We start from the raw sequence: 18,297 nt of genomic DNA, 5'->3' as shown, positions 1-18,297 counted from the left end.
AAAAAGAGAATGCCTTCTCTCAACTTCTGGAGTCAGTGATCACAAGGGAACCAAAACCTTCGCCCTACTTGTGTGCTTTAGCAATCGCGGTGTGAAACTCTACCTGGAATTTATGGGATATGGTGGCCAGTATACAGAAAAGCTAAGCAATAGTAACATTTATGTTTTTCAAGGTGGTGTTGAAATACAGGTACAAAGCCTGTAACAATAGTTTTGCAAAAGTACCTCAGGATACTTTAGTGAGGTGATCTTTAGGAACTTGGCCTCTAACCGTCCTTACCTGGGTATGTTTTAGCCTTTCCTCATGCAGCCCGGAATAGAAGCTGGAACCCAACGTACGGAGTCAGACCACCCAGGGTCATTAATAGCTCGGGAATGTAAGTAACTGAGCCGCTGAAGGCATGACCTTATCCGGAAAAGGGTTGTAGGGACAATTTTATGGGCTAACCTGGGATAACGCCCAGCCAGATTGCCCCCCAGCCTAGAAAGACAGAGATAGATTTTTCAACTCAACTCATAGGTTTGGGGTTTTATCAGTCAGTCTTGGCAGGAAACTGGTGCATGGGACTGAGTCACTTAAGTTTGTAGATACCATGGCAAAGGCTTGGCTCTTCACTGAGATCCTCAAGGCAGCAACTGCAACCTAGTGTCAATGCAGACAGGCAGCCCTCACCGCAAAGAATAAGGGGTTTTGTTTTCCTGGAACCATGTGATTGATCTTTACCCAGAAATACAGATTGGGGTTTGCTTCCAAACCTTGTTCCAACTGGTAACAGTTCCATGAAGTTTTTATGGTAACAAACGAAGTCATAAACCAAGGCACTCTTAAGATATTTAGATGCAGCCGGGCGGTGGTGGCGCACGCCTTTAATCCCAGCACTCGGGAGGCAGAGGCGGGCGGATCTCTGTGAGTTCGAGGCCAGCCTGGGCTACCAAGTGAGTCCCAGGAAAGGCGCAAAGCTACACAGAGAAACCCTGTCTCGAAAAACCAAAAAAAAAAAAAAAAAAAAAAAAAAAAAAAAAAAAAAAAGATATTTTAGATGCAGGCATCAGCTGGGCAGGTTACCTTACCATACCTACTATGGGCCTCAGGTGCTGCCCGGCGGTGTTCTCAGAGTGGTTGGTGGAAGCTAGGCATCTGTACCTTGCAAAAGGATTTATCTAACAGCCCCAGGCTGGACGTTAGGTTAAACAGAGAGGTATTTAAAGGAGGCTAAAGGTCGTGCAAGCTGATTTGGCTCTGTGCATCTAATGATTGCAGACGATTGAATCAACATCAATAACATCAGTGTGGCTTTTTCCACCACCACCCCCCTCCAGGAAATTTAGTTCATATCAGGATGATGATGCAATTGGGAGACAATAAGTAGTTCTGTTTAACTTCTCACCTGGCAGTGTGCCTCCATTTGGCTGAACATGTCAGTAAGGGAAGGAGATGCTGTCCAGCACTACCATGGTAAAGCCTAATCATTGACTGCGCCATAGACCACAGAGGACTTCTGAGGGGCCGAGCAGGTGGCTTAGTGGATAAAGATCTTGCTGTGTAAGCGTGAGGACTGGAGTTCAGATCCTTGGAAATCTTGTTAAAAAAACCCAGGCTGGCATTTAATCTCAGGAGCTAGCTGGTCAGCTAGACTAGCTGGAATCGATGAGCTCCGAGTTCAGCGAGAGACGCTGCCTCTGTAAACAAAGTGGAAAGCAATGGAGGAAGACATGGATGTCAGTTTCAGGTCTCCATATGCATGCCCACACATGTGCATATACATACCACCACACACACGAATCCCCATACATGCAAACCCTTGTACACACACTCACCATACGAATGTAAAAAGGAACTTCAGGACGAGTCAGAATGAAGCATGCTGTGGTGGTTTGACTAAAAATGCCCCTGCCCCGGGCTTGTATATTTATCTGAATGCTTGGTCATTGGGGAGTAGTGCGGCTGAGGACCAGGAGGTGTGGCCTTGGAGGAAGTGTGTCACTGGAGGTGGGCTTTGAGGTCTCAGAAGCCAAGCCAGGCTCAATGTCACTCTCCCTTCCTGCTACCTGTGGGTCCGGGGTGTAGAACTCTCAGCTCCTTCTCCAGCACCATGTCTGCCTATACACCACCACACTCCCTGCCACGGTGATAATGGACCAAACTTCTGAACTGTAAGCCAGCCCCAATTAATTGCTTTTATCTATCTATCTATCTATCTATCTATCTATTTATTTATTTATCTATTTATTTTATTTTGGTTTTTCAAGACAGGGTTTCTCTGTGTAGCTTTTGAAGCCTGTCCTGGAACTCGCTCTGCAGACCAGGCTGACCTCGAACTCACAGAAATCCAACTGCCTCTGCCTCCCAAGTGCTGGGATTAAAGACGTTCGCCACCACTGCCTAGCCTAAATGCTTTCTTTTATAAGAGTTGCTATGGTCATGGTGTCTCTTTGCAACAGTGGAACACTGACTAACACATGATTAGCCAATTTATTAAATAGAGATAAAAGAAAGTACACCTTTTAGATCTATACATGGGCATATTGAGAGACGAATACTCTTACATGTCTTCATAATGGTTATTTACATGATTCTGTGGATTTTTAAGTTGTGCTGTTCAAAGGATACGATTTACAAGTCTTAAAATTAAACTAATTTTATTTTTATTTTTAAAATTCTTTAGGTTTTTTTTTTTTTTTCTTTCAGATTCTCTTGCTATGTAACCCTGGCTGCCTAGAACTCACTATGTTGACCAGGCTGACCTCAAACTCAGAGATCTGCCTGCCTCTGCCTCCTGAGTCCTGTGATTAAAGATATGTATGCCACCACACCTGGCTGAGATTAAGCAAATTTTATAATTCAGTAAGAAGTACACTAGCTGGCTTACTTTTTCCTCATCTTAAAGAATTTTCCTAGGGCTGGGGAGATAGCTCCATCCATAAAACACTTGCTGCAAAAGTATGGGGGCCTGTGTTTGATCCCCAGAACCCACATTAAAAGGCTAAGTGCAGTGTGTGCTTGTAGACCCAGCACTGGGTGTGTTGTGGGAGGCCACCAGAGATGACCACTCAGACAGTTTGTAGCCAAAATTGAAAGTCTTTATTCCAGCTAGCTGGGGCCATACCCAGGTATTCAGGGGCCTGGGTGTGTTGAGTATCCAGAGCACAGGGTTTTTAAAGGCAGAAACCACTCCTGGCATCTGGATTGGCAGCCGCCCGGGGGCTCCACAGAAGCAAGCAGCTGAGGCTAGGCGGTCAGCTGTCGGGGTTTGCACACAAACACCCTAAGTTAGCTGGGACATCCTGACCTCGGGCTCCTAGAATAGACTCGGGTAATTTTCCACGAGATTCTCTCTCCATCAAAGAGATCAGATTCTAGTTAAACCTGAAATGGCCTCAGCAAGAATACAAGATGGAGCGACCTTTGCTCTGTCTTGCCCCGTCACAGGGAGATAAAAACAGGTGGATCCTTGGGGCTTGCTGGCCCCGTCAGTCTAACCTAATCCAACAAACCTCAGGTCTCGGTGAGAGACCCTGTCTCTAAAAAACCAAGTACACAGCTCCTAAGGAACACCACCTGAGGTTGACTTCTGGCCTCCAAAAGTACACACACAGGATTGCTCACACCCCCACATGCTAACAAACAAAATGAAGTAGAATAAGGTAGAAAAGATCAATTATTAGATACTGATTTGTTGATTTATTTAGCGATTCACTCAATGCTCTGCTTGTGCTGCCTGTGTGTGAAGCGTGACTTCACTTGCTACCCGGAATAGAATGACCCGGAAATACAGCGGAAACAATGGGTCATTGCCCTAACAGCCTGCGGACTGCCAGGGGGAGCTTCTGTAAACTCTTGGTCGCTCGACTGCCCCATGTTGTGGTTTTAGAATATAAAAGGAAAGCACAGACTGGGTCAGAGTTGGGAGCGCTCAGGAGCTGTCCTGGCTGTCCCCACTGGTGACAGGATGCTCACTCCAGAAAGATTCCTGCAGCCTAAGGAATGTTCTTTTTTAAACAAAATTGTAAGATGTGTTTTAAACAAGATTTTTTTTTTGTGTGTGTGTGTGTGTGTGTGTGTGTGTGTGTGTGTGTGTGTGTGTGTACACATACAGGTGCTTCCAGAGGCTGGATGAGGGCATTGGATCCCCTGGAACCTGAGTAATAGGTGGTTTCAAGCCAGCTGATATGGGCCCTAGGAACAGGCCCTGGTTCTCTCCAAGAGCAGCAAACACTCTTATCTACTTAATCCATCTTTCCATCCCACAAGATGGTTTTATGATGTACATTATTAAATGTTAGTGAAACCTTTGCTTTGCTGAGATGCTCAATGCTAGTCAGCTGAAAAAATTAGCGGTGACTGGCATTGTTAAGGTGAAAGCTTCTGGAAAGTGCTTCCTGAGAGGCCGCACCCAGAAGCTGTGTTCTAGATATGAGGAAGGTTGTTCTTGTACTGGCAGCTGAACACGGAAGTGTAAGAGTCATCCAGTTGGGACTGGTTTTGAGGGCATGCAGGGGTCATGGAGAGCAGTCGAGGCTTGGCAGTCTGTGGCAGGAAGGGCTGGTGTCCCCGAAGAGAGCCCAGGAGAGGCCATTGGTGAAAGCACAGCCCAGTTGCAGCAAGGGACCCCAGCAGTTTTGGAAATGCCAGCACCATGGGATGGAGGACCACCAAGAACAGCAGCAGCAGTGGAGTGGAGCCAGCCAGGCCTAGATGACAAGCTGTGCGTGCCACAGAGAGCAGAGCTGGAGAGTGACCCAGGCCCTTTGGAGGAGCCCGGAAGATAGTGAGTGGATCCCAGATAATTGGGTATTGAGTTGTTTATGCTGTTGGGAGTTGGTTCTGCTTTGTTCGGATTGTGACTGTGCCCTGGTTCTTCCCTCTTGAAGAAAGTGTTGAACTTAATTTTGATTTTTACAGGAGCCCATAGCTGAAAGATTTTGAACTTTTTGAAGAGATTGGATATTTTAAAGAGACTGGATTGTTAATGTGTTTGGATTTGTGAGGATTTTTAAAGTTATGTTTTATATTGTGATATCAATATTAATGTGCCATCTTGGGGATAGATGAGAGAGGACAGGCTTTAATTGAAAAGTGATGTGCTGTGTGTCAGGTTGAAAAGGGGTCAGTTGCACTGGCAAGTTTTATGTCCACTTGACACCAGCTAGAATCACCAGAGAGGAGGGAGCTGGAGCTGAGAAAACGCCTCCATCAGACCCAGCTGCTGGGCATTTTCTTATTTAGTAATCAATGGGGAAGGGTCCAGAGCATGGTGGGTGGTGCCCTCCCCCCCAGGGCTGGTGGTCCTGGGTTCTATAAGCAAGCAGGCTGAGCAAGCCATGGAGAGTAAGCCAGTAAGCAGCACCTCTGCACCTCTCCATGGCCTCTGCCTCCAGGTTCTTGCTCTGCATGAGTTCTGGCTCTCACAGCTTTGGTTGATGAGCTGTTACACAGAACTGTGAATGAAACAAACCCTCTCCTCCCCAAGTTGCGTTTGGTCATGGTGTTTCATGACAGCAATGGGAACCCTAACTAGGACAGTGGGTGAGCTCCTGAACGGGCCGAGGAGGCAGAAGTCATTGGTTCTATCTCAGGAGCCATTTGGGTGTGGCCCATGTCTGGGTGGACATCTGGCCATCGTGCTATTTTGTTGAGTAGACAATATTATCGTATCGGCTGTTTTTCTTGAGACTAGACATTTGGATAAGGTTCCAGGGACCATGAGGTGTTAGGTTCCAGATGTCTATCTATATCATGCCTTTTAAGCCACTGGGGCCAGGCTCCAGGTCGTCACAGCTGGCTTGTTAAAGCCTGAGAATTTAGCCTTTGTTTGGGGGCCTTTTGTTTCTACACCAAGAGCCAGGTTCCCCAAACAAACCAGCATCCAGTGGCCTGAGGATGGAACCCCTGGTCTTTATCTGTACACCAAGCCTCCGACGTACCCCACAGGTATTCATAAGGAATTGCCTGGACCACCACAGAGGCCAAATCTGCAATGACTGACATGTCTCATCCAGAATCGGATTTCCAGATGACATACAGGTCACCTTAAGTCACTTGCAGATTACTTAGAGTGTGTACTACAGCATCAATGCTGTCTTCGTAGCTGTGGTGTACTGTGGAGGGGGTGATGACATGAAAAAGTCTACATATATAAGTCTACAATCAGCGGCAACCACAAGATAGAGCCAACATAGACGAAGGACCATCGTTTATGCTTTCAAGACCATGTTTTTTAATTGTTTGTGTGTGGGGGGGTATGAACACGTGTGTGGGGGGGTATGAACACGTGTGTGCGGGTGCTCAAGGGGGTCAGAAGAGAGCTCTGGGTCTCTTGGAGCTGGGGTCACAGTCAGTTGTGAGCTGTTTGGTTCAGGTGCTGGGAAGCAAGTGTAGGTCCTGTAAGAGCAGTGTGTGCTCTGAACTGCTGGGCCATTGCACCAGCCCCTGTTGATGGTGGTTTAAGCAATAGGTAATCGTTTATTTTTTTAATCAGCCATTTAGCAAATAATGACTGAACTCCAGTGATGAAACAGTGACTCGGCCTCTCTTTCAGAGCTCCAGCTCTTGCCACCTGCAGGCTGAGCCACGGCAGGAGATCAGCTTCTGCCACACCTGACATTTTCTACATCATTCCCCTCCCAGACTGATAAGGCCTGCATTAAAAAAAAAAAAAATTGGGGGGAAACCTTCACATTGATATTAAACACACACACACACACACACACACACACACACACACACACACACACAGAGCGGAGGCTATTCCCAGGAGAGACCTGCATTAGAGATGTTTGCTGCAGGCCACAAAAATATACAAAGTAGGATCTCAGCTGATTATGACAAAGCTGATACCTGGAAGAAACCAAGGGCCTTCCAGAGGTCAGGCTGAGGCTCAAGGAGCCTTGGTGATATTTGGCTTTTGATTATCAGCTGTTTCCTGCTATGAGTTTCTTGCGAATGTAGCTTTTCCATCATTTATTGGGCACCATTTCCCCTCTACTAAAGAATATTTAGATAACCTTCTGAGCTGACAGCTATGCACAGCCAGAACCCCAGTTCAAGCCTCCCTGTAATTATCGTCATTGGCAGCATCCGGCCAGGTCCATCCCCAGATGGAGGAAAGTATCTTATCAGAGATATCTCTGTATTCTCTAGAACAAACTGTGCCAATTAAGCTTAACTTCCTCCTTTCCCAAACCTTACCTCTAGTTCCAGATCTCCCTTCAACTATCACCAGAGGCATCTAGCTGTACACAGGTTGCCTAGCAACTGAGCACACTTTCCCCCACCCTGCAGAAAAAACGGCAGATAGCTTGGACAGATAGGAGCCACAGGAAAAAAGAAGACAGTTTTATTTTCTCACATTGACCTAGCAACTTAGAGATTTTTAACATTTTCTACCAATCATGTTTAAGATTATAGTTGAGCACATAAGATCTCTCTTCTTAGGTATTACCCAAATTTAGCCTTTAGTTAATTCATTAGTCACTTTCCCTTTGGGTTGCAAATGATAATTAACAATTACTGCCCCTCTATGAGATTCTTATCACCTTTTGACCCTGGAAGCCTGACAATCATTGCCTGAGGAAACTCTTACCTGCCTTTATGACCACAAAAGAATTCAAGCCTGGTGATCTTGCTTGACCAGGGGACTACTATTGCTTGGGTTTGTAACTGGACTCTGGAGAGACTTAGGGGGAATGGAGAGATGGAGAACGGAGAGGGACAAGGAGGCTTTTGACCAGAGAGAATGGGGGGGACGAGATGGAAGATGAGGAAGAGTCAGATGGGGAAGTCCTAGCTGGGTAAGAACGAGATGAAAAGGACCTAGATGAGGCAGAATTTAGACGAGAGAACTTAGAGGGAGCAGTAGATAAATATAGAGAGAAATCGGGCAAGAAAGAGCTAGGCACGAGAACAGAACTGAAGCTGGGTATACAGGATGTTATGCCAGAGGAATTAAAGCAAGTGGACTACAGAGCTCAGTGTGCTGAGATTCTATTTTTCAAAAATAGTCCTCGCCATTCACAGTTTCTCTCCTGAGCCCCTGGGAAGTATTAATATTAAGGCTTGTCCCTCTAATATTATACAAGAGATGTTAAATAAAGTAAAACTTAAATAAAATCACAGTTTTGCTGGGATTGTCCTCTCTTCACCACCCAAGTGTTTGTGGAAGAAAGTCTGGAGTTGCTGCCATGCATCCAACTGGGCCATGGCATGAGGCTTAGGCTCCCCTCCAAAGGTGATGTTAGCCCCCACCAGGAGGTGCATGCCCGCCCTGCACAGGGGGAAGTAAGGGGGCTCAATATAATGCCCCGCTTCCGGGTAGCAGATGATCTGGGGCTTCTCCTTCCCATGGGCCTGCAAGCGTTTGGAGATCTCATTGGCATAGAACTCGCTCTTCCAGTTGTGGTCATCCTGACCCACAATCAACAGGAAGGTCGTGTCTGCTCTTTCCACGGGGATGAAGCTCTTCTGTTCTACCAAAGGGCTTTGCAGACCTTCCACAACATCCTGGAGGCCATCTTTGGTCATTCTGACTCGATTTCTCAGAAGAGACACTGGAGGGATAGTCTCATCCTTGTAGTTTATGGTGTTCCCAACAGCAGCCACAGAGCCATTAATGATGACAGCAGCTTTGATGCCCTTCAGGAAGGAGGCCATCGCAAGGCCAAGTTCGCCCCCTTTGGAAATGCCAAGCACTCCAACTCCTGGACCTTTTACCTGAGAAAGACACAGAGGGAAAAAAATGAGAATGAGCCCACATAAGAGGTAGGTCAGTGGGTGGCCCTGAGCCTGAGTATGACTCTTTGCCATCCTGACTTTGGAAGGGTCATGGGCATCTGCGAAGCTCAGAGTCTACCTGCCTCTCAAAGGAGAAATCCCAGGAAAAGCCCTGTTTGAGATAATTAAATGGCTGATAATAGATAATTAATGTGCCTGGTATATATATTTGTGTATATAAAGTCACAACCAGGTGTATATGAACAAAACAGAATCAACCTAAGCCGCTTTGGAAGGTTCTGAGTCACTATTAATTTCTTTCTGTATTTATTTTCTTTCTAGTAAGTGGTGATGGGTACTGAAGTGTTTACAGAGTCATAAGTGCTGGACTGATCCAGACAATTATCAGCAGATAATGTTTCAGTCTCCAGATTCAGGCTTCCGCCCTTTATTTTGTGTCAGCCGTTCCCCCCATCAGTTGGGCAACTTCACAAACACGGAATTCCACAACTGCTTTTCCCTGTCCCCTCGCTCTCCATCCCTGTCCCCACACTGTATCTATGGTCATGTGTAGACATGGCCTCGTCTTCTCTGCCTGTCCATGCTGGGTCCACACCCACCAGTATTTGCTGAATGGATCAATACAATCCTATCAGTAAATGACAGAGACACATTCCAAGAGCATGGGTCACTTAATGCGTATAACAAACCCGGAGGCTGGACACAAAATCATAGACACAAGACTGTGACACAGCTAAGGTGACAGACATGATGGTTTGTCTCGACCACCTCAGTTTGGGCGGGAAACGGACACTGCTGGAGGTAACCCTCTCCCCTCAGCAATCTGGGTCACCCTATGAGAGATTCAGACTTCCATATAACCACCTTTTCTTTTTTTCTCCGGAGCTAAGGACCGAACCCAGGGCCTTGTGCTTGCTAGGCAAGCACTCTACCACTGAGCTAAATCCCCAAACCCAAAATTGAATTAGGAAGACTTTTTTTTTTTTTTTTTTGGTTTATTTATTATGTATACAGTGTTCTGCCTGCATGTATCCCTGCAGGCCAGAAGAGGGCACCAGATCTAATTGCAGGTGGTTGTGAGCCACCATGTGGGTGCTGGGGATTAAACTCAGGACCTCTGGAAGAGCAGTCAGTGCTCTTAACCACTGAGCCATCTCTCCAGCCCATCACCTTTTCATGCCCCCTGAAATCATCCCCAGTTAAATATACTTTGCTCTGTGGAGATGGAAAAGACTAAATATTGATTGCTATAAGGCTTTAAGCTACTGGGTTGCAAATTCAACTTTGACTTGAGGAGGCACTTGGGACCCCAAATTTTAAACTGAAATACTGTATCAGCCAACCTGGGGGTGCCTGAGCAGGTAGTTCACAGCTTCCTCAAAGTACTCCAGGTGAAGGTTATCTATGTCCTTGGGGAGGTCATCGTAGTTATAATAAGCCAGAGCCATGACAGCAAAACCCTTCCCAGCCAGCAGGCTAGCCCGATACTCCAGAAGGCCACCTCCAAGTCCAAAAAGGTCCACGATCCCCGGAAAGGGTCCAGGTCCTTGGAAAGAAAAGCAAAAACAAAACATTCCCGCCTTGCAGATTAATTTCCAAATGTTTTGGTACCTCATTCTTCTGTCTATGCAAGGGGCAGGGGGAAGGACATGGGACATCCGAGCCGCTCTTCCTTTTTTTCAAACTGTGTCCTGTTGGGTGAATATCAGTGTGAGATCTGGGACCTTACCTTGTCAAAAATGCCAGACAGGGACACTGCCCTCCCCTACTGCCTCGACTCACACTTGTGGGTGGCCCAGCTGTCCTCAGGTCAGCAGCACAGTACAGAACGTGCAGCAGCCCTGAGTGGCCAGCACTGGTGACTTTCCGGGTGCCAAAAGGTGCTAGATGTCCCTAAACCAATGGCTTGGAATAAGTATGCTTCATATTTTAGCAACAAAGAAAAGTTTGTTTGGAACCTTACAACTCAGAATCTAATGGCTTGAGTGCCCAAGTTTTGTGATATCAAATCGTCATTGGTCATCTTGGAATCTGGAAAACAAATTCTCACAACACCCATACTTCCTGTGTCTAAGGCTTATGATTTTCAAAACTATCAAACTGAAGCCCCATTTCATCTACCTTTGCTACAGTTTCCTAGGATATTTTTAATTGATGTAAAATCTATATTGCAGCTGAAGGTTTTTCTTTGCCTCGCCCGGGTTGCAGCTGCTCAGACCCAAGTAAACACACAGTGGCTTATATTAATTAATATATTAATTAAATTAATATATTAATTTAATATATTAATTAAAACTGCTTGGCCAGTAGCTCAGGCTAACCACTGACTAGCTCTTACACTTAAACTCAGCCAGTTTCTGTTAATCCATATGTTGCCACCTGTTCTGTGGCTTTACCTGTGTGCCGTTACATGCTGAGCCCTGGGCAGCAGGCTGGCCTCTCCTGACTCAGCCTTCCTCTTCCCAGCATTCTCCTTGTCTGCTTATCCCACCTATACTTCCTGCCTGGCTACTGGCCAATCAGCGTTTTATTAAACCAGTGTACAAAAGCATTATCCCACAGCACTATATATTTATTTATTTATTTAGAAACAGTCTCATGTAGCCCAGGCTGGCATTGGTAACCTTGAACTCTTGACCTTATGGCCTCGCCTTCCCCATTGCTGGGGTTATAGGCATGGGCCACCACATCCTTTTTGGTACTGGGGATTAAATCTAGGGTCTCCTAGGTCCTAGACAAACACTTTACTTTTCATGTGTAATAAAGTTTTAAAACTGAAGACCCCAGGTGATTATTTTTGTTCCTAATTGGAGGTGTGTGCTGTGTTTGTCCGTTGGAAAACACACTGAGGAATAGATCATAATTTTTTTTTACTGACTGAGGTTGTTGCTTTTCTTCCCTTATATTACAGTGCTGATAAATACTGTAAACTCCAAGAGCTAGGACTATGGATGCCAATTATAAGCCCGGGTTATATATATTGTTTATAAATACAAACAGTTGATCTCTTAGAACAGTAAAGTCATATTCACATTCCTGAAAACTTTTCTTTCTTTCACACATCAATATCTCCTGCACACCGCTACATCCTCCTCCAGAGTCACACAGACTCGGCTCATTTTTGATAGTTTCAGGTCGTCTGAAAAGCTGGATGTAGATAGGAACACTCCTAGAGGAGATAGGAACATCCTCTGGTGGGCGTCTGAGTTGTTTTCTTAGATGCCAAAAACACACTCAGAGACTGGAGCAAGAGAGTATCCTGGGCGTGGAAATGCCACAACAAAGGGCATTCTGGGAAGTTTTACAAAGCGGAGCTGGACTCGGTGGCTGCAGTGTTCACTGAATACAGATATGAGTTAGCTAAAAAAGGTCAGAATACAACATGACAGAGATCTTGGGCAGGGAACTGTCAGGCAACCGGCCCAATGATTACAGGCTGTAGAAAGTATACAGAAGGGAGAGAAGGGATTTCACAAACCAGGCAATGGTGGTGAACTTAGGAAGGAAGCACCCCAGGGTCTTCAGGGAAATCTGAACTTTAAAAATAGCGTTCTTATTGGGAGGGAGGTCAGGCCTTCAGACTAAAACTGAAGGAAACCCAGTTGCCCATGAGGCCGGTAATAGTAACTTCCCATGCAAGAGAGACCTTTTATTATGGAAAATCTTGAGTTCTGGAATACTTTTATTACTACTTAAATATGTAAACAAGTAAACACATTAAAGCATTTTAAAGTTTTTAGCCAAAGAACCACTTTCTCAGGTTTCAACATCACTTCCACGCCACTCGAACTTGCAAAACTCAGTTTTAATTGTTCTATAAGAAGAGCCATGTCCTTATCCTTAGACCTTCCCTAAACTGCCATTCCTGTCCTCATTTCAAAAGGACGGGAAACAACTGGTCAAATCCCCTAGAACACCTCTCTGTGATTCACTAAACTTAAGTCCCTCTCAGAGCTGTGGCTCTTTTACCCCGGGAAAGAGTTACCTGGGCATCACCCAAGAAACAAAACTCCACGGCCCTCCACACCTACGCTTTCACATTCCGAGCTCAGAGTCCTGCAAGTTAGAAAGTTCCCCAGTGCTTGCGCTGCCCCAGGTTGCCTGAAGGACTGTTCTAGAACAGCGATAACAAACGTGAACCTGTGCACATCCACCCGCGGGGCGTACTATCACAGGGAAGATTTCTAGTTCAGGGGGCTTGGGAGAGCCCTGATGTTCTGCTTGCGTTAGCAACCTCAGATGTTGTTCCTGAGTTGACCTGCAGTTTAGGACTCCCCCAGCCATGAACCCAAGTCAGAAGGGCTTTTCCAGGGGCCCCTGACCTCCAAGGACCCCTGGGGAGCGTGGCAGACAGGGAAGAGGGGCCCAGGCACCGCACCCACCAAGCATCCCGGGCTGCAAGCCCAGGAAGGAGGCGGCTCACCTGGGGGCAGGAAGAGCGTGGCGCGCACACGGCCCTCGCGCACGGGCACGCGCCGCACCCCGGGAGCCATGAAGTGACGCTCGTGCACCGCCCGCGCCAGCAGCCGCCCGCCGTCGGGCTCGTGGCCGTCCAGCACCTCCAGCTCCACCACGAAGGGCGTCCGCACGTCGCGCTTGACCAGGCGCCATAAAGGCCGTTCGGGCTCCATGGCCCAGAGCAGCCCCATGGGCTCGAGCCCCGCGAAGCTGCCGCCCAGCGCGGGCGCGCGCGCCAGGTCCAGGCGGCCGTGGGCGTCGGCGCGGTAGTGCGCGTGGGCGCGGAAGCGCGCGCCTTTCTCGTCGCGCAGGGCGGCGCGCAGCGTGACGGGCTGCTCGGGGGCCAGGCCGTTCACGGAGATGAGCACCGGTTGGTCGCAGAGGCAACCATCCGCAGGCTCCAGGATCATTGTAGGCGCCATCCGGTTGTGGGCAGTAGATGCGTGCATTGTTTCAGGCGCTAGCTTTGCCCTGGTGCCTCTAGGCCTCCCAGGACTCGGTGTTACAGCTTTAAGCCCTTCCGGGTTCTTTGGCGGCAGCCTCTGTGCGATGCCCCCTAGCGTTTGTTATATACTGCAGTGTGGGAGATGAGTAATGATTAATCTTGCTTTACACTCTGGTGAGAGGTGAAATCGTGTATAAAAGAAAGATTAAAAAAGATATCGTTCCAAAAACCTGGGTTGTGCCAAAGCAAACCAGGAAACTGTAATTCTAGTAATCCATGAGAAATGGCCATATGCTCTTCCTCTTCTTCATGCCCTTACCAAGCCTTCTCTATACTTCTCCTTTCTCTAGACTTTGAGGAACCTGGAGCCACTTCTATAGAAATCAGACCTCCTGGGTCTGCTCCTTAATTACCTTCCAGGTAGTGGTGGTGGCGATGATGATGATGGCGGTGGTGGTTTTGAAATGCTGTTTGACCTGGCTCAGGGTGACCTTGAACTTGCTATGTTACTGAGGCTGGCTTAGAACTCCTGATCCTCCTGCCTCCATCAAGATGCATAATTAATTGTCCTTAACTGAAGGGTTTTCCTGGGATGACTCGGTGGGCTAACATGTTAAAACTGTGCTAATACCAAGCAGGGAACTGATGTTTTCCAACTCAGCTGAGTGTCAGTTTGAGGCTGTATCAGTCAGAGTTCAGGCAAGAAGAAAGTTTACGCAGACAGGGTTATTTGAAAGGGGTTTGTAAAGGGACTTATGACCAAAGCATGGACATCTGCCATGTAGAAACAGAGACCAAGGTTAGAAGGTTAGAGTTAACGCTGGGAAGCTGGGAATAGAGAAATAAAAGGGCTTGTTGCTGGGCGGAAGACAGCTAAGCTGGGCCAGTGTTGGCAGCCAGACTGGCTTCCCCTGAAACTCCTTAGTAGCACAGGCAAGGGCATTTTTGCCCACTGGTATATTCTTGCTTCTGATGCACCTAATTGTAGCTGACTAAATGTTAAAGGTGGCCTCTTAAAAACAAAAACAAACAACAGAGCCGGGCGGTGGTGGCGCACACCTTTAATCCCAGCACTCGGGAGGCAGAGCCAGGCGGATCTCTGTGAGTTCAAGGCCAGCCTGGTCTACAGAATGAGTTCCAGGAAAGATGCAAAGCTACACAGAGAAACCCTGTCTCGAAAAACCAAAAAAAAAAAAAAACACACACACACACACACACACACACACAAAAAAAAAAACCAGGGGGTAGGGGTAGGGGCAAACAAAAACCATGACCTATTCCAGACTGCCCCGGCTATGAGTTAAATATGAGGTAACCAAGGAAAACCACAGCTATGTGTTGGTGGCCATGGTAACTGTTAACTCTCTGTAGACAGTAAAGGAAAAAGGCCCACGGTAAAGCTATGAGCTGATCGCATAACCTAGAAACCAAGAGAGCACAGACTACATGGTTCGAAGACTCCACCCGGGTCTAAGACTCCCAAGACCTTGGAAGGTCGGAGAGGAGCAACACTAGCCAGCCGTAACTATCAGCAGACAGACAGACAGACACAGCCAAGAGCCAATAGTGCAGAAGTCAGAGACGGGCGGAGAAGGGCTTCAACCACCCCTACCTAGGCAAGCATGCGTGAACACCCGTCAACTCCCAGGTTGGGCCAGGAAGAATGTTCATAGAATATCTGCCTTCCAATGGCTCAGCTCCCCATGCTCAGAGAATTAACCCATCTTAGTAGGAATTACCTCAATATTGGTCCACTTTCTTCCACGAGCCCTATAAGAAGTCCCTAGAAAAGTTCAGGGATTTTTTTTTTTCCCTTATCTTGGGGACCTCTCCCGAAGTCTGTGTGAGCAGAACTTTCCAGAACTCTGCTTTCTGCCATAAATCTTTCAGCTTCATTCTTTAAAGCTTTCTGCCAATAATATCTACTCTTCAACTTTTGTTGGAGAATTCCATTCTTCAACTTTCCTCAACCAAGGACCCAGAGCTGACTCCTGAGTTACAGACATCTCAGATGAGGAAGATGAGGATGTCTTCCTCAAAGTTAAGAACACTCCCCCCCGCCCCTTTTCTTTAAACAATCAAAAACAGACGAACAGTCCCGGAAGCCCTAAAGGGCTGAGGCAGAGGACTGCCTGGGAAGAGCTGCAGATTTTAGAAGGATGCGACAAGCAGCCCAGGCGATGATTCAGCCTGGTGAGAAGAAATACCTTCATCTCACGCTCCTCTTGTCCTACAATGCATTTCTGCCTGAATCCCATCATAGTTTCACAAAACCTAAACAAGGAGCAGGAGGAGGAAGAGAGGGGGGAAAAGCAATTCAAGGCTCAATGAATCGTGATTTTTAAAAGTTGTACAATTAGACCTCAGGTCTGAAGTTTCCTCCAAAAGGCAGCTGTGGCCAGATGTGGGAAACTTGGCTTGCAAAGAGCTTGCCTGTTTAGTATATCCCTCAGCACAGAGGCGGAAATATATATAGCCAGGCAGAATGCAGAAAGTCACTTTCTACTGCCCTTGCCCATGCTGTGAAGACACAAATGGCTTCTGGCACCTGAGAGAGAAGCAGCTGAGGAGGCGACCCAGGTCTTGCCATGCCTAGTGCCTTTGCTGGGGAGTCCTGGTGCTGGGAGCTGCTTGAAGAGGTTAAGGGTGCTGCTCAGGTGTTACTCACACCTTTCCACAGACAGTTATGAGAGGAATTGGCTCTACGCGGACTTCACCAATCCCAGGCACCCAGTGAAATGGCTGCCCTAAATACCCAGATGACAGGCTGTCTCCAGAATTAACCCAAAACATTAATTCCTGTGCACCTAACTAGGGTCAAGCTCACGTCGTGAAGAGGCAGAATAGTTTTTCTGATCTAGAATAGCATTTCTCTGGCGACTTATGATCAAGACACTCCCAGAGGGTTTCTCTCTGAGAGGTCTCCAGAAGTCTCCCTGACTAAGGGACATGGGGTTCTGAACTCTGTGGAAAAGGCGGGGTTGCTGAACCTGGCATCTGGGTCAGAACTCATCCTGTCTGGACTGGAGTTGAGACATGTTTATTTGCCACTAGGTCCCCATGAGGAAAAACACTGGAGAAGTGACATTTCTCGAAGCACAGGTGAAAGGTAAGCCCTCAGCTGCCAAGTGGGGCAAAGTGCTGTCCACGTGTAGCATGCATTGCGGCTAAAAAGAGGCGTGGTTAGAGACGTCAATCAAAGGCAGTAGATCGAAAGGCCATTGTTCAAAATAGTTCCTATGGTGAGGCGCAGGAGATGGAACTAAATGTAAAACTCAGTCATCCGTGTTAGAATACCAGTCATGGAACTGAAACTAAGTTGTTCTCTGAATATGTTTCCTGGAGAAACCAGAGAGAAGAAATAGATTCCCCAAGCAGGCCAGGTTCAAGGGCAGAAGACCTGAGTCCTGCCCCTCTTCCCCTACATGTGACAGTACCTCCATCTCCACACAAGTAACCCGAAGGACCAATATTACCCATTCCGTTCTTTTTCTACCTTTTTTTTTTCTTTTTTTAATGAAGAAAACCACGTCAAAATGACCCAGCCTCTTTCTGCTCTTTTCCTATGAAACTCACCTCCTCTGTTTGGCTGATGAGAACACCTGTTTAAAGAATGCAGCGCTGCTTGGGTCTAGAAAAACAAAATCATGTAAAATCTAAGTTGTTGCAAGTCCCATCCCGTCCCGTCATGTGCCCGCCCTCCCCACACCCATGACAAAGGATGTCACCTGGCTAATTGAGAGGACTTTCCCTGTAGACACTGTCACCCTCTAAGTTCACTTACTTCACGGTGGCTCTGAGGCTTGTCCCCTTTTCTGATAAGCCAGTGGGACAGACTCCTGTGCCGTAACTCTGCCCCTCATGTCCCCAGGTCTGAGTCTGTTGAGTAGAGCTCTTATGAGTGACGTAGGGGAGCTAGCTCCTTCTCTTCCATTCTTGCTAACATTTGAATAAATGTTTTCCTAAAGATAGCAGTAACTTAATTTCAGGTGTATCCCAGAGTCAATAGCACCATGTCAGTTTCTGAATTACTGTATTTAGTCTATGGTGTACGAGATTTCAGCATCAGGGGAAGTTGGTGGGCTGTATAAACATCTCTGCTGTTCTTGGAAACTTGTGTAGCTGTAAAATGTTTTCAGAGTTGGAAGTTCAGATCCTCTGTGGTAGTTTAACCATTCTTAGAGCTGGCTCAATTTTATTCTGCCTTTTTGTGTTTTGTAGAGGAGAAGGCTCCAAGGTAGACACCTTGTGGTCATCCAGCTTGTCCTCGATCTGCTGAAATGCAGCTTATTAAAAGGTAGAGGCTTTGAAAGCCTCACACATAGCTTTAAGGGACAGTTAGTTTTCCATGCCTGTGACAAACCACAGCTACTCAGCTTATTAATACTAGGGAGAAAGGGTGGTCTTGGCTCCTGGCTTCAGAGCTCTCACTCCACGGTAGTTGGGCTTTGGGTCTGTGGTAAGACAGAGCACCAGTGCAGGACACCAGTGCAGTGCAAAGCAGAGCTGCTCCCTCCCTGCATGGCAGCTGGGAAGCAAAGGGGGAGAGAAGGGGCAAATCCCCCTCAAGGGCATGCTCCCTGTGGCCTCACTTTTCCCACCCACCAGGCTCCACCTCCTAAAGGTTGTACCACTTCCCATTAGCGCCACAGACTGGAAACCG

The 18,297-nt window shown here is 47.2% G+C and overlaps 1 protein-coding gene and 1 long non-coding RNA gene across 2 annotated transcripts in view; one reads left to right on the top strand and one right to left on the bottom strand.

Annotated features, from left to right (window-relative positions):
* The first annotated feature begins 4,476 nt into the window (after positions 1-4,476).
* The window catches only part of LOC143268464 (uncharacterized), a 26,546-nt gene continuing 12,725 nt past the window's right edge, over positions 4,477-18,297 (top strand). The window contains exon 1 of the long non-coding RNA XR_013044409.1: positions 4,477-4,769. This is a non-coding gene — a long non-coding RNA (uncharacterized LOC143268464). The remainder of the gene's footprint in view (positions 4,770-18,297) is intronic.
* On the bottom strand, positions 7,316-13,745 carry LOC102925445 (acyl-coenzyme A thioesterase 1). The gene is made up of 3 exons (XM_006973060.4): positions 13,155-13,745; positions 10,075-10,277; positions 7,316-8,710 (listed from the first exon to the last, which is right to left on the bottom strand). The coding sequence occupies exons 1-3, from the start codon at positions 13,636-13,638 to the stop codon at positions 8,111-8,113; spliced, it is 1,287 nt and encodes a 428-aa protein (XP_006973122.3). The 5' UTR covers positions 13,639-13,745; the 3' UTR covers positions 7,316-8,110.

Source organism: Peromyscus maniculatus, chromosome 14, assembly GCF_049852395.1.
Source record: "Peromyscus maniculatus bairdii isolate BWxNUB_F1_BW_parent chromosome 14, HU_Pman_BW_mat_3.1, whole genome shotgun sequence".
NCBI classification, from domain to species: Eukaryota; Metazoa; Chordata; class Mammalia; order Rodentia; family Cricetidae; genus Peromyscus; species Peromyscus maniculatus.
This window is presented reverse-complemented; position numbering and strand designations above follow the sequence as displayed.